Below are 13,656 nucleotides of genomic sequence, written 5' to 3' on the forward strand. Positions count from 1 at the left end.
GATCAAGGGGCTGGAGAATCTTCCCTATGAGGGAAGGTTACAACAGCTGGGATTGTTTAGCTTGGAAAAAAGGGGGGGGGTAAGGGGAGATATAGCAGAAGTCTACAAAATTATTCAAGGTGTGGAGAATGTGGATAAGGAGACATTTTTCTCCCTCTCTCAAAATACTAGAACCCGGGGTCATCTCATTAAGCTAATTAGTGGGAGATTCAGGACAGATAAAAGGGAGGACTTCTTCACACAGCACATAGTTAAACAATGGATTCGCTACTGCAGGATGTAGTGATGGCCACCAATTTGGAGGGCTTTAAAACAGGATTAGACAAATTCCTGGAGGAGAAGGTGATGGTTATACCCTACCTCCAGTATCAGAGACAATATGCCTATGTACCCCAGTTGCTGGGGAACATGGGTGGGAAGGAACTGTTGTGCTTGTGTCCTACTTGTGGCTTCCTGGCTGACAGCTGCTTGGCCAATGTGTGAACAGAATGCTGGACTAGATGGGCACTTGGCCTGATTCAGCAGGGCTGTTCTTATGTCTAGTTCTCAAGGCCAAAATACATGTGAAGTTCAGTCATGTGTAGTTTTTTCTCTGCTTTATTTCAGCCTTCCCCAAAGTGGTGGCCTCCAGATTTGTTGGACTGCATCCCCCCGAAATCCTTTCCCCACTGGGAGGGCTTTCAACTAAAATCTGCCCACCCACTGCTCTTACCCTGCACTGTCTCTTTTCCTGCACAAGGGGAAAAGCAACTGAGGGGCTGGGTTGTTGTTTTTTATATTGGGAGAAAGTGTTTTTCCACCCCATGTCAATCTTCTGCTGCAGCCTCCGTGTCTTTATTTTAAAAAGAAGAAAACATCAAATGGGGGAGGGGACATGACATGTGACTAAACGTTGCTGTCCCTCACTATTTTGTTAAACTTGTGTCTGGGCTGTACCACTTGCAGAAAGCAGATGTGGGCTCACAAGATGGAATGTTCCTCTATGGAAAAAAAGTAAAAAATAGAATAAAAATCTTCCACACAGAATAGTGACATATCACAGAGTAAGATTCTAACCTAGTTTTCTTCTTGATATGACAATTTTCTATGGGCAGAGATTTCTGAATACGGTGGAGTATTCAGTCATTTGAGCCCCACATGTAATACGAAATGGTAATGTCCGAACACAGGTTTACCACCTCAGTGTGGAGTAAGGCACTGTGACGGTCCTTAAGCCTATTTTTCCATTGGTCAGATAGGGTGGGCCACGGCCAGGGTCAGGCTCAAAGCCGTCAGTATGGTAGGGTCAGGGCTGGGGGGTTGCCGCAATTCTGTGTGAGTGCAAAATGAGTGCAATTTGTGGTAATGCCTGCAGGAGTTCAGCTTCCTTGTCATCTCAGTTCTCATTTTTTCCAAAACGTGCGTGCTTCTGGCCCTTATAACTGTCAAGGAAGTGTGAGGGAAATGCCTGCTGAGGTTTCAAAAGCCGGAGAGGGATGAGCTGAATAAGGTTTCCAGTCTCTGAGGTGGTGCTTCAAGTGCCCTGCATAGCTCCTGGCCCCTTTCAAGCTTAAATTTATTTGTTTATTTGTTTTTACCCTGCTCCTCGGCCAAAGAGGCACCCAGAACGGTTTATATATAATCAGTAAAACAAGACCATCCCTGACTGCAGGCTTACAATCTAAAAAGATATGACACGCAAGGGAAAAGGAATGGGGAGAGAAGAGGAGGGAAAGCTAAATGATGTCAGCACACATGGCAGAACATAACTGTGCAAAATAAGAGATATTTGGAAAAACTGTTTTAATTTGCATCATTTGTATAAGTTCACAGAATCCAGGTTATCTTGGTATACCATTTTTTAAACTTCAGGGCAGACATAGTCCTGGCTGTGGTGCGGTATTCCATGATATAAATCATCTCTACCCATGGTTCGCTCTTTGACCCAGGGCTTGGTTGTGGCTCCTCAGCTGAAGTGCTGGCCATAACAATGCAGGGGTTCTGGCCCAAGCGGGGAAGTTCATGGCAAGAATTTACGATCCGGCAAAACAGACAGCAAGGCAACGTCCAGGTTTCGTTAAGATGAAGCGGGTTCAAGCAAAGCAAAGTCTAGGCTCCAGGAAAGCAAAGCAAGGTAAAGCGAGAAGTGCAAAAGGCAGATAGCCCCAGGACAGCTCCATGGGGAGTTCAAGTCAGGACAGGGCTGGGAAACCTGTGGCCTACCAAATGTTGTTGGACTCCAGTTCCCATTAGCCCCAACTATCCCGGCCAATGGTGAGGGAGGATGGGAGTAGTAGTTCATCAAGATCTGGAGGGCCAGAGGTTCACCAGCTCTCAGACGGAGATTCACAGGAGTAGGGCTCGACTGTTGTTCAGGAACAGGTGAACCCAGACTGATCCTTAAAACAGAGCTAGATGGCAAGCACCACCTCCAGTGAGAGAGAGGTCACTTCCAGTTAAAAGGGCCGTGCTTCAGCCCTTTTAACTGACATCTAATTCTTCCTGACATCTGGACTCTAGGTCCATAACCCTGACATCACTCAGGCCTCAAATTCAGGACCTGTTGTGGGCTCCAGTTTTGACTGTATCACTAAACCTCAGCCACCCTGATCCCTCCAGCCCGGAATTAAGCATACCAAAGTCACCCAGTGAGCTTCACAGCCGAGTGGGGACTAGAACCCTGATCTCCTGAGTCCCAGTCCAACACTCTAACCACTACACCACACTGTACTTCAAAAGCACAGCTCCTAATCCTGAGAGGAGGAAACATGCGTAGGAGCAATCAAAACCAAAAACAGCAGTGGAAAGAACAATGCGTATTATGCCCATTTTTCTGTACCTTGTTTCTTGGAGTTGACTTTGGTGCTTCCCTTTCAACACTTGTCAGAATGATTGGAAGGGTCTGCTTGCCACTGGCTTCCTGTCATGAGAGATTATAAGTTAACAGAAATATCAGAAATGTGAAAATAGGAACAGCACACCATTTCTAAGCCTGATTTTGTTCATTTAATTTGACATGCACTTCTGTTTTATATCCATATTTTAAATGTAAATGCTTTAATATTCTCTTCTGTTTGCATTATAAACGAGTTCTTGACTCTACTTGCTACTAAGCTAAAAAAAATTAACAACCACTCTGGTCCCTATTACTGCCACTATTCATGTGTTTCATAAAAAATAAAGCAGCTATATGAAGGCAAAGCTTAATAGAAGGAACGTGACTATCTCATGCTAAGAAATGCCCATAGATATAACATAATGCCATTTGAGCAACATTTCAGTTCTGCATTTTTATTATTTTGCACAATTTATTCATGAGTGCTAATTGTGGGGAGTAGAAATATACAGGGAGTAACCATAGCTCAGTGGTAGAGCTTTGCATGCAGAAGGTCCCAGGTTCACTCTCTGGCAGTTCCAGTTTTTAAAAGAAGGTTAAGGAAGCAGGGTGATGGGAGAGAGTCCTACACGACTCCTGGGAGTGCCATTGCCAATCACTGGAGACGATATTGGGCTAGCTAGACCAGTGATCTGACCTGGTATAAGGCAGCTTCCCATGTACATTATGCAGGAGACTTAAACCCTGCTCCCAACTGTTCTAACTTGTGAAACTTCAGCAGGCATGTTCAGACACTCTCAGCATAACTTCATAGCCATATGTGCTAGAAACTTGCATTAAAAAAGAAGCAGCCGCTAAGATGGTAATCTAGGATCATGTACTGTGCATTTTTTGGTGATCCTGATAAAGACTGTGTCATCTTTAGAGTGACTACTTAAACTCCCTGCAGCACAACCCTATGCATGTTTTATAATTAAAAGTCCCACTGTGTTCAATGGGATTTACTCCCAGATAAGCATGCATGGAACTTCAGCCTTAAATAATGGATTTTGACTTCCCTGTCCATACTAGAGAAGGTGTGCTTGTGACTAGGTCATTGAGTGAGGTTCAAAACTGAGTGGGGAATTTTCACATGGTGTCCCCAGTCCTAGTCCAGTACTCTGTCACGCCACACTTGCATTCCAATGCTAACACTGTGCTCAGAGTGTTAGCATTTAGAGCTAATGCTCAGCACCAAGGAACCATGGATAGCTCTTAAAAAGGATTGCTCAAATGCAATACACTTTGGTTCCAGAGTTGTGCAAGTGTCCTGAGAAAGGTACACAACATGGTATAGCTCATAGGTCTCCAAACGTTTTGGGTTGGTGGGCACATCTGGAATTTTGAGAGTGTACTGTGGGCACTTTCAGAAAATGGCTGCCCTAGGGGGGCCTACCCACTCACAAAATGGCTGCCATGGTTGGTGTGGACAGTCACAAAACAAGCCTGGATTTGTAGGCCAGCTTCAAACCCTGGCTTCAAACTCTGGCTTATTAGAGGAAAGACAGGCCAGGGGTCCTTGTCAGGATGTAACACTAAGCTTGTCCACACTGGTAACTTTCTGGTTACTTTAGTCGCTCTTGCTTGCAGAAGGAGCCAAACAGGAGCAATCGGGCAACATTCATTAGCACCCTGCTGACTACCAATACGCCAGTATTCCCAGAAATTTTGGTTTAGCATTTTGTACTGTATTTGTTAACACACAGGGAAGAGTTATTTGGAGCCGCAACATCATTATAAAGGTATTGCAAAGGGATGTCCCTGGCTTGGCCACATTAAAAGTGACAAGACTCCCACCCTGGCAGCTGAAAAAGGATAGCCAAGGTAAAGGACACTGAAGCTTGTAAACTTTCACCTACAAGGGGTTGTCTTGTTCACTCCAACCCACTTAAGAATAACTTGCTGTCTCAAGTCCCTTTTGTTGTTGTTGTTGTTTTGCTTCCGTTATAAACAATACACTGCTCAGCAAAGTACAAAATGATCTGCAGGAAGAAAATGTTTTCTTGGAGAGGAAACGATCAAGGTTTTGTTAAGAGATGACTTCCCATGCCCTGCTCCACTTATACCACCCATATTTACTACTTTAATCCTGCTGGCGTGAATTTTGGTCTAGCAGTGGAGAAAGGATGCATGCTAGTGTAAAAGCAGAGGTGTCCAGCTCCCTGGGCAGATAGCGCTTCCTGGATCAGAAAGAATACATCAGCCTTCCCCAACCCAGTACAGTCCAGAGGTGTTGGACTGCAACTCCCAGCAAGCATGGCAATGGCCAATGGCCAGCTGGGAATGCTGGGAATTGATTGAGTCCAACAAATCTGGAGGGCACCAGTTTGGAGAAGGCTAGAATACGTCTTCTTGAAATTTGAAACCTGGGGTGTTTCTCAGCTTAGACTTGCAGCTAGAGCACATTCTGTATTTGACACGGGAATGTGACCAAGTAACCGCCAATGATCAAGGAGGGGCTGCCCTTACAACAAGAGTCTCCATATCTCAGCTCCCAACAGCTGCTTGCTGGGGCATAGAGAGTCACAACATGACCACAGTGCCCCATGTAATAAATGTTCTTATGTGCTACGGCAAGAGAGGAAGCAGGGAGAACCTACCACAGGGATACCATTTTTGGAACCACATGAATTTAACATGTGCCCTAGCGCACTGTCATATGCTCTCTACTTTAAGCCAAGCAAGTGAAATGAAAGAATGAAAGGCAAACAGTTTATGGACATACTATGTCTTTGCGGTATTCATCCTAGAGTAAAAATAGATTTAGATGACCCACAGCTACAAACTAAATACTTAAAAGCTAACTGAGCAGCACTGATAGCCCCTGGGTATATGGTTAGTCATCTCTAGCCTCTCATGGAGATCTCGGGGTCCAACCACCACATACTTGGAATCAGAAAACACCCCATAGGCTAACTGGGAAACCTGATGAAGCAGTGAGTCAGAAAGTGATGTCAGTTCAAGATCTGGTTATTATCTGAGGCCTGAACATGACAGGTGTTCTGACCAGGTGAGTGGCAAAATGTTTGGTCCTTGTGGTGAAGAAAGAAGATCCCAATTTCAAGGAGCCTTAGAGGCACAACTTAAATGCAGTTTTACGCAAAGGAATCTTGATATAGTTACTCCCAACTGCACAATGAAGGTCTTTCCCCCACTACGGTTACCTCCTGAACTAAACCACTCTGGTGGATCAATTCAGGTGGATATGGGTATTGAGAATCCTTTGCAGTCTGAGAAACTTTTGACTCTCAAAAGAGGGTAGATCATGGCCATGCTGGCTGAGAATGATGGGAGTTACAGTCCAACACATCTGGAGGGCACCAGGCTGGGGAAGGCAGAGGCAGATGAACATGTTTAACTGAGCTCCATGACTTGACAGGGCTTTGATGCTTTCTTCCAGAGAGGGTCCATGCCCCAGATAGAGAACACTTGTGAGAATTAAGACCAGTTGAGGGGGGATGAGTCACAGCAGGAATGGCCTATAGAAGTCAAATGTTCAAGCACTCCCAAAATCGAGTTTGGGGTTCAAAACAGAGCTCAAAACCAATATGCCAAGTAAGCTGCACACTATCAATCGCCCACACAGGCCCACATGCTACTGCATGGATTACATACACATCCCATCCACAGATGCTTGGAGATCTGGGTAACCTGAGGAGAGATAACACTGGGAACATTTCTACATGAAGCTTTTATTGCACACTCGTGATTGGTCACTCATGAAAGTTTGCAGGCATTTCCTGAGCTTTCTGACCTTTATCTCACCTTTTAAAAGATCAGGGATAACCTGATAAAAAATGTTAATCTGCTATATCGGCTGTGTGAAATTTAGGAGTGCACGAAAGCCACTTACCTGGTCTCGCAGCTTTTCGCGGTGGGGGGGAGGCGCTTCGCTGCTCTCCCCCCGAAGTTCAGGCCGGGGGGGGAGGCTTCCCGCCCCGCCCAGCCGAAATTCAGGCCGGGGGGGAGGCTTCCCGCCTCGCCCGGCCGAAATTCAGGCCGGGGAGGAGGCGCCTCGCCTCGCCAGGCCGCGAACTAAAAAGTTAAAAAAAACAACAACGCCCCCTGATAGGCTACGTGACGATTAACGTAGCCTATCACGGCTAGATCTGCAAAGTCAGCCATGATAGGCTACGTAAATCGTCACGTAGCCTATCACAGGTGACTTTAAAAAAAAAATAAAAAAGCGCGTACGCAAATGGCGGCCCCCATAGGGAGCCGCCATTCGCGTTCCTTATTTGGTCGCTGTAGTCTACGTAATCTTTAGGTAGACTACAACGACCAAATAAGGAACGTCAATGGCGGCTCCCTATGGGGGCCGCCATTAGCCGTATGCATTTTTTTTTTTTTTTAAGTCACTCATGATAGGCTACGTGACGATTTACATAGCCTATCATGGCTGACTTTGCAAATCTAGCCGTGATAGGCTACGTTAATCGTCACGTAGCCTATCACGGGGGCGTTTGTTTTTTTTTACTTTTATTGGAATGGCGGCGGCGGCAGCCGGTCGAAAGACCGGCTGCTGCCCCCGCCCCTGACGAAGACCCAACGAACCGCCGCCGGGACCCGCCGCCGGGAGGGACATTCGGGAAAGGTAAGTCCCGTCCCGGGGGGGGTGCGGGGGGCGAGGGGGTGCAGAGAATTTCTCCCTGAAACTTCTTCAGGGGGCCGAACACGTTGGCGCTCGGCCCCCCGAAGTTTCGGGGAGAAATTCTCCGCCATCCCTAGTGAAATTGCACAGTTCCACTATAACCACAGCGCCATCTAGTGGCTCTAAAATGAAACATATAGAACTTGCCGAGAACGGAATTCCCCAATTCAAAGCATGTGTTGTTGTTGTTCAGTTGTTAAGTCGTGTCCGACTCTTTGTGACCCCATGGATCATAGCACGCCAGGCCTTCCTGTCCCCCGCTCTCTCCCGGAGTGTGCTCAAGTTCATATTCATTGCATCAGTAATCTTATCTAGCCATCTCATCCTCTGCCGTCCCCTTCTCCTTTTGCCTTCAATCTTTCCCAGCATCAGTGACTTTTCCAGCGACTTTTCTCTTCGCATTTGGTGGCCATAATATTTGAGCTTCAGCTTCAGTATCTGTCCTTCCAAAGGAGCAGATCTTAATCCTGCAAAGAACCCGGTAAGTTGCGGGATAGACAGCCTGATGTGCTGAAGTCCTGGGCCTCAACCACAAGGTTTTAGGTTGATCACATCACTCAAACAAGCCATTACACTTGCCATGTAGTAAGCTTATATGAGAACAATCCTATAGTCCCTGGGTGAGCATCCCAGGGTGGCTTGGATTCCCCCAGCACTCAGACCTCAGAAAGCGGAGTCGGAAATCCGCCTCCCTCCCCTGGAGCTGGCGCAGAGAGAACTGCGCTGGCTGCCTCTCCAAGGCTGGAAAAGCAACCTCAGAGAGGGGGAAAAGGGGTTGTTTCAATGGGTGAGCAGCAGAGGAGACTGGAGAGGCAATTTATCCTGGGGCCCCTCCAGCCTCCTTCCCTCCCCCTCCGAAGCACCCTTGCTAGATGGGCTGAAAAAACCATCTAGAGAAAAACACAAAGATCGGATAACAGGGAGGAAAGATTGCCTCCACCACTCCTCCTGCCCTGACATCTTCAGCTTACAATCCGGCCCTATCAACGAACAGGGCATAACTGGAGTAGGGAAGGAGAGGGGGGAAACAAATGGGTTATAGAGTTCAGGGGCAAGCACTTGAAGGCACCCCAACTATTAATATTACAGGATCTTGTTGGGAAATAAGAGATATAACAACACAATTAGTGCACAATTTGCATGTTCCTATTAAGAGAGTATTAAAGAAGAAAAGGCGTTTAGAATTTAACATTATAAGAAAAAACTTAAGATCCCCAAAACTGGACAACTTCAGGAGTCTTGCAAGCTCAAGCAGACAATGCAAGTTTAATACAGTTCAAGAGTTGGCGATGTGCCCCTAAAGAGGGCTGGAAAAGGAAAAGGCCAGAACAGCTGTAATCCTCTCATATCGTTTTCCCAGTTAACACGGCTCGCATTATGATGCAGGATGTAGTGACAGCTGGCAGTAAAAGGGCTAAACAGTATGGCTGGAAGGACTGAAAGGGGGCAGGGAGGGAAGGAAATCGAAGAAGATACATCACACTTAGCCCTGTTTGGATGTAATGGCAACCTCCGGCAGCAACTCGTGGGTTGATCAACGAGGGCCCCGGCAAACATCCCACTGTGTCTGTTGCTGCCAAACAAATGTCTTCACCTGACACAGAGTAGGTTGTTCTAGGAAACTGGAAGCAGCTCACATGCAGCACACATCTCCAAAATTTGTGGGTTAATTCATTAATTTGCTTAATTAATTAACCCACAAAATGCCACCAGACACTGCTGCTACATCCAAACAGGGTCACAGCCAGATAGTCAGGGAGATGTTCCAGTTGTGATCATCACTGCAATATTTTCTGTCTGGGTTTGAAGTCCTCCTTAGATGCAAAAAGCAAACGAATTAACATTCAAAATCACAATTTTGAATGCAATAGTGAGCGTCATTACACTCAGTTGTTCATAACCTTCCCTTGATATTTTTTGTCATTCATGAAAAACAACGATGAGAGGCTACAAGCTTGAGTGAAGGACCAGTTGGGGATGGCAGGACTGCTTAACCCTTTCCCCTCAAGCTATTTTTTCTCTCCCAGTTGTTTTTCTTCCCAAAGCAGAAAAGGTCCAGGATATTTTCCCTTACTGGGAGAAAAGAAATGGTGGTCAGGGGTAGAATGTGAACAGACAAATGGTTATCAGGTAAAGCAGAGGCTGGCAACCTTCTCTCTGTTGAGGGCTACATTCCCTCACGGATAATTTGTAGCTGGCCACATGTCAGCAGTAGGCAAGGCTGAAGCCAGCAGTGGGTAGTGTCAGAGCCAAATGTGGGTGGGTCAACCCTTTTCTCTTTCTTTTTCTGCCACTCCCTTTTCTCTCTCTCCCTCTTCTTTCCCAACTAAGGATGTCTGTTGCTGGGAAATCCGTTTCTCTTCTGGCTCAACAGAGCTCTCCAGCGTGCCTGACTCGGCTTGCATTCATGGGCTGAGCCTCTTTTAGTGGGGGTTGGGGGGTTGGTGGCAAGCCATAATTTGTGCAAAGAGAGATCTGTGCAAGTTGTGGCTGAAATGTGTGCAAACTGCAGCAGAAATCTGTGTAGACTGCAGCTGAAATTTGTGCAGTTTGTGCAATTTATGCTAATTTGTGCAAACTTCAGCCATAATTTGTGTAACTTAAAAATACAAAACAAATTCCATGAACTGGCCCAACTCAATGCAGATTGAGTCAGGCTCCACAGTGGAAAGTTGGCCGAAGCCAGGGGGCAGGCCTGAACCAAGGGAATCCACCCACATCTTGATTCCTGAGCAGCAGGCTGCCAGGGGAGGTGCAGAATGCTCTTGTCAGAGATCTGAGCTAATCATGTGCAGAGGGCCACATGAACTTGGACAGTGGGCTACGCCCACCCTAAGGCCACAGGTTGTCCACCCTTGAGGTAAAGGGTTACGCACCTCCTCCCCACTGCCTTTTTTCCACTCGTAATAGTATTCTCTCTTAGCTGCCTTTTGATTACCACACGCACGTTACATTGAAGGATAGGTACACACAGCCATGTGGAATGTGCAGCCTGGCCTAACATCACAAAGAAAGGGGAAAATGATAGCTAAACGTATCAAACACAAAGCCTCTCCACTGCAAGGAGAGAAACTCCCATAGAGTTCACATCCATTGCCATGTTACCCATAAGCAACTACCTTGATACCGCATGGAATTACAGCTCAGAAAAGAGTTCAAAAGCAGAAGGAGAGATCTTTGAAACACTCACTTTCACCAATATGATTTTTGCTAACTCCTTGCATGGGTGCAATTCTTTCTCCTTCTTTAGGTGTTCCCATTCGAACAAGACACCATAGTTTTCCAGCATCTGGGCCATGATTTTGTTGCAGATTTCCTGCTCCTTCATACCTTCGAAGCCAGAAGACACACTGCAAAAACAAAAACAAAACTAAAGCAGGCTGTGAACATGAGAACATTAGAAATAAATACACAGTGCATAATGACCTGTAATGAGACAACTGCATGGCAGCCAAATAGGGCACCAGAGAACAGAAAGCACCCCAGGGAGCACATTACAGTAGGGCTTGGCCTGACACTAATTCTTGTTCCTGGCATGAAAAGGAGAGACAGATAACAGGTTCAGGGAGATCCCTGAACATGGCATTGTGATGGATTAGATCAGCTTTCTGCCATCAGCCTGAGCCAGCATAGCCAATGGTCAGGAATTCTGGGAGCTGCAGTCCCAAACATCTGGAGGACACCAAATTGGGAATAAGGATGTTGGAGAAATCCATTTGGGAGGTAAAGTTCAACAAATGTTCCTAGGCTTGGCCTCCTGGACTTCGTTTTGATTCCTGCTACAGTGAACGGCTCAATCTGCAGTGAGTTGGGCCAGTTCACAGATTTTCCAGGAATTTTGTGCATTTTGGGGTGGGGTGGGCAGAGGTTCCGCAATCTGCACAACTTTCTGAGCAATTTGCGCAAATTATGGCCAAATTTGCACAAATTATGGTCGGATTTGCACAAATTGCTCAGAAATTTGCACAAATTGCAGAACCCACCCACCCTCAATGCACAGAAAGTTCCCAGAATTTGGGGAGCAGCTCTCAGTTTGGCTCACAGATGCAAAACGAATTGTACACACCGTGGAACGCCGTATATCCAAAACAGAAACAGATTTCCCAGCAACAGATATCCCTGGTTGGGGAAGGCTGGATTAGATGTTATTTTCTTTCTTTCTTTCTTTCTTTCTTTCTTTCTTTCTTTCTTTCTTTCTTTCTATTAAAATTTATAAATGCTATATAACCTACTTTATACTCATTATACATTATTCAAATCACAAGACATTTACTGCAGCCTTGTAAATAAGCCCACAAAAGTTGTGAAGGAGGCTGGCAGAGGAGGGATGAAAGCTGCTTTTCTATGCTGGGTGTGAAGGGGAGACTATCCTCCTCTTGGAGCCTGCTGGGTTACTATGCTGGGTGCAGAGGACAGACAGTGAACGCTATCCCTCCTCCACTAGACCAATTACTCTCCTGCATGAATTTACTTGTCACCTGTGACTACCAGGCTACTGCTTAAATACAAGGCTGATTTACTACATCCACCACTAAAACGTACACACCTATCATCTAAAGTTAAGGCATTAAAAACAACCCACTACAAACTTACTTTCAAAACAATCTTACCTACTCTATCAATGCTGCCTATAATTTCAGTTTATACTAAAGAAAACAGATGGCCATTAACTAGACTTTGTTTAGTATTCCAACAATACCACTACACATTAAAAGCTTCACATTTGTGTAATAGGTTCGTAGACCTGGATAAAATACAGAAGGATGCCAGTCCAACTTTCTACCTTAAGACTGGATAAACTACACCTGAAGCATTCCCAATAAAGGAATGTTTTCTTCCTTGAAATCCTACAAAGATTCATGCAGCGTTTCCAATATAGTGATTCCATTGTTAGACTGCTGTTATTATTATTGGCAATTTTTCCCTAGCATTTCACGTCATCTAACTTCTTGTATTTTAAATAGGGCTCCAACATTCAATCAATTCATCGCTTATATTAATCCATTAAAAACATTTTGATGAACTAAAACAATGTCCTGATTAATAGTACAACAATTTATTTGGGAAAAACTATTGCAAATACAAGTAGTGGTACTGATAAAAACTGTAAAAGAGGTTTTCTTGCTCCTTTCACACACAAGAGGGAATGCCTCTTTAAAGTTAATGACTGTATGACGCAGACATACATCATCTAAAAACTAAGAATGCTTCTTGCTTGTTAATAAACAAAACTCATACAGTTAGGGTGCAACCCCACGCTGGGAGTTGTAGGGCTTTTTTCTGTTTAAACATGCATAGGATTGTGCCTGCAATCAATGGGGAAAGCAATCCTATGGCCCCTAGATAGTATCTGGGGGCCATAAAATTGTTCAGTTTCTTGGTTCCGAGGTCAGAGACAGGGCTCCAACCTTGGAGCCAGGAAACCATGCTCCCCTCCCCTTCATAGCTGGTATGGAGAGAACCGCACTGGTTACCTCTCTGCGTCAAGAAAATGGAGCGCAGAGATGTAGAAAAGGGGGGTGGGGCGGAGACTGGGGCAGCAGTGGTATGATGTATCCTAAGGCTGCACCAGCCTCCTTCCCTCCCTCTCTGAAGTACCATTGCTAGATGGGCAATATTGCCCATCAAGCAGATATGCAGGGCGGCTGGAGCGTGGAGGCAAAGATCGCTCCCTGCTGTCCTCCTGCCCTGTCCTCCCACCATATTCGGCAGCCTCCAAGTTCAGAGCCTGTCAACTAAGTACATAGGTCGCTCTAAAATGTCTTTCAATCAAGTTAACAGCCCCTAAAATGTCTTTCAATCAAGTTAACAGTCCCAACTTTAAAACAACCTTTCTTCTTTCCTAGCTTAGACTTCTGTCCTGTGTGCACTTACCTGGCATTAAGTCCTACTTAAAACAGTGGCATTTAGGTACAAAGAAACATGCATAGGATTGTGCAGTTTGTAGAAAAACTCAACAAAAACTAATGGCGTCCCCTTCCAAACATACTTCTTTCTGACAATCTTTTAAACATAAATAAATAATAAAAGAAAAACTCAAGCTTTTGTTCAGGAAAAAAGGGTCCCTCAGCTATCAGATGTTTGAGAAACCCTGCCATAGGCTGGAGCACAGGTGGACAACCCCAAGTCCCTGGGCTCAAATCTGGCCCTC

General features: G+C 45.5%; 1 protein-coding gene across 3 annotated transcripts in view; it reads right to left on the bottom strand.

Annotated features, from left to right (window-relative positions):
• Positions 1-13,656, bottom strand: part of FAM13A (family with sequence similarity 13 member A) — a 196,142-nt gene that overhangs the window by 141,770 nt on the left and 40,716 nt on the right. For all 3 annotated transcript variants that reach the window (XM_084855625.1, XM_084855624.1, XM_084855623.1), the window contains 2 exons: positions 10,696-10,855; positions 2,819-2,899 (listed from right to left, as the gene is read on the bottom strand). In XM_084855625.1, the coding sequence (XP_084711751.1) occupies positions 2,819-2,899; positions 10,696-10,855 (241 nt within the window). The remainder of the gene's footprint in view (positions 1-2,818; positions 2,900-10,695; positions 10,856-13,656) is intronic.

Source organism: Heloderma suspectum, chromosome 5 (genome assembly GCF_057233095.1).
Source record: "Heloderma suspectum isolate Gila_16-S chromosome 5, 16-S_ref, whole genome shotgun sequence".
Taxonomy (NCBI): domain Eukaryota; kingdom Metazoa; phylum Chordata; class Lepidosauria; order Squamata; family Helodermatidae; genus Heloderma; species Heloderma suspectum.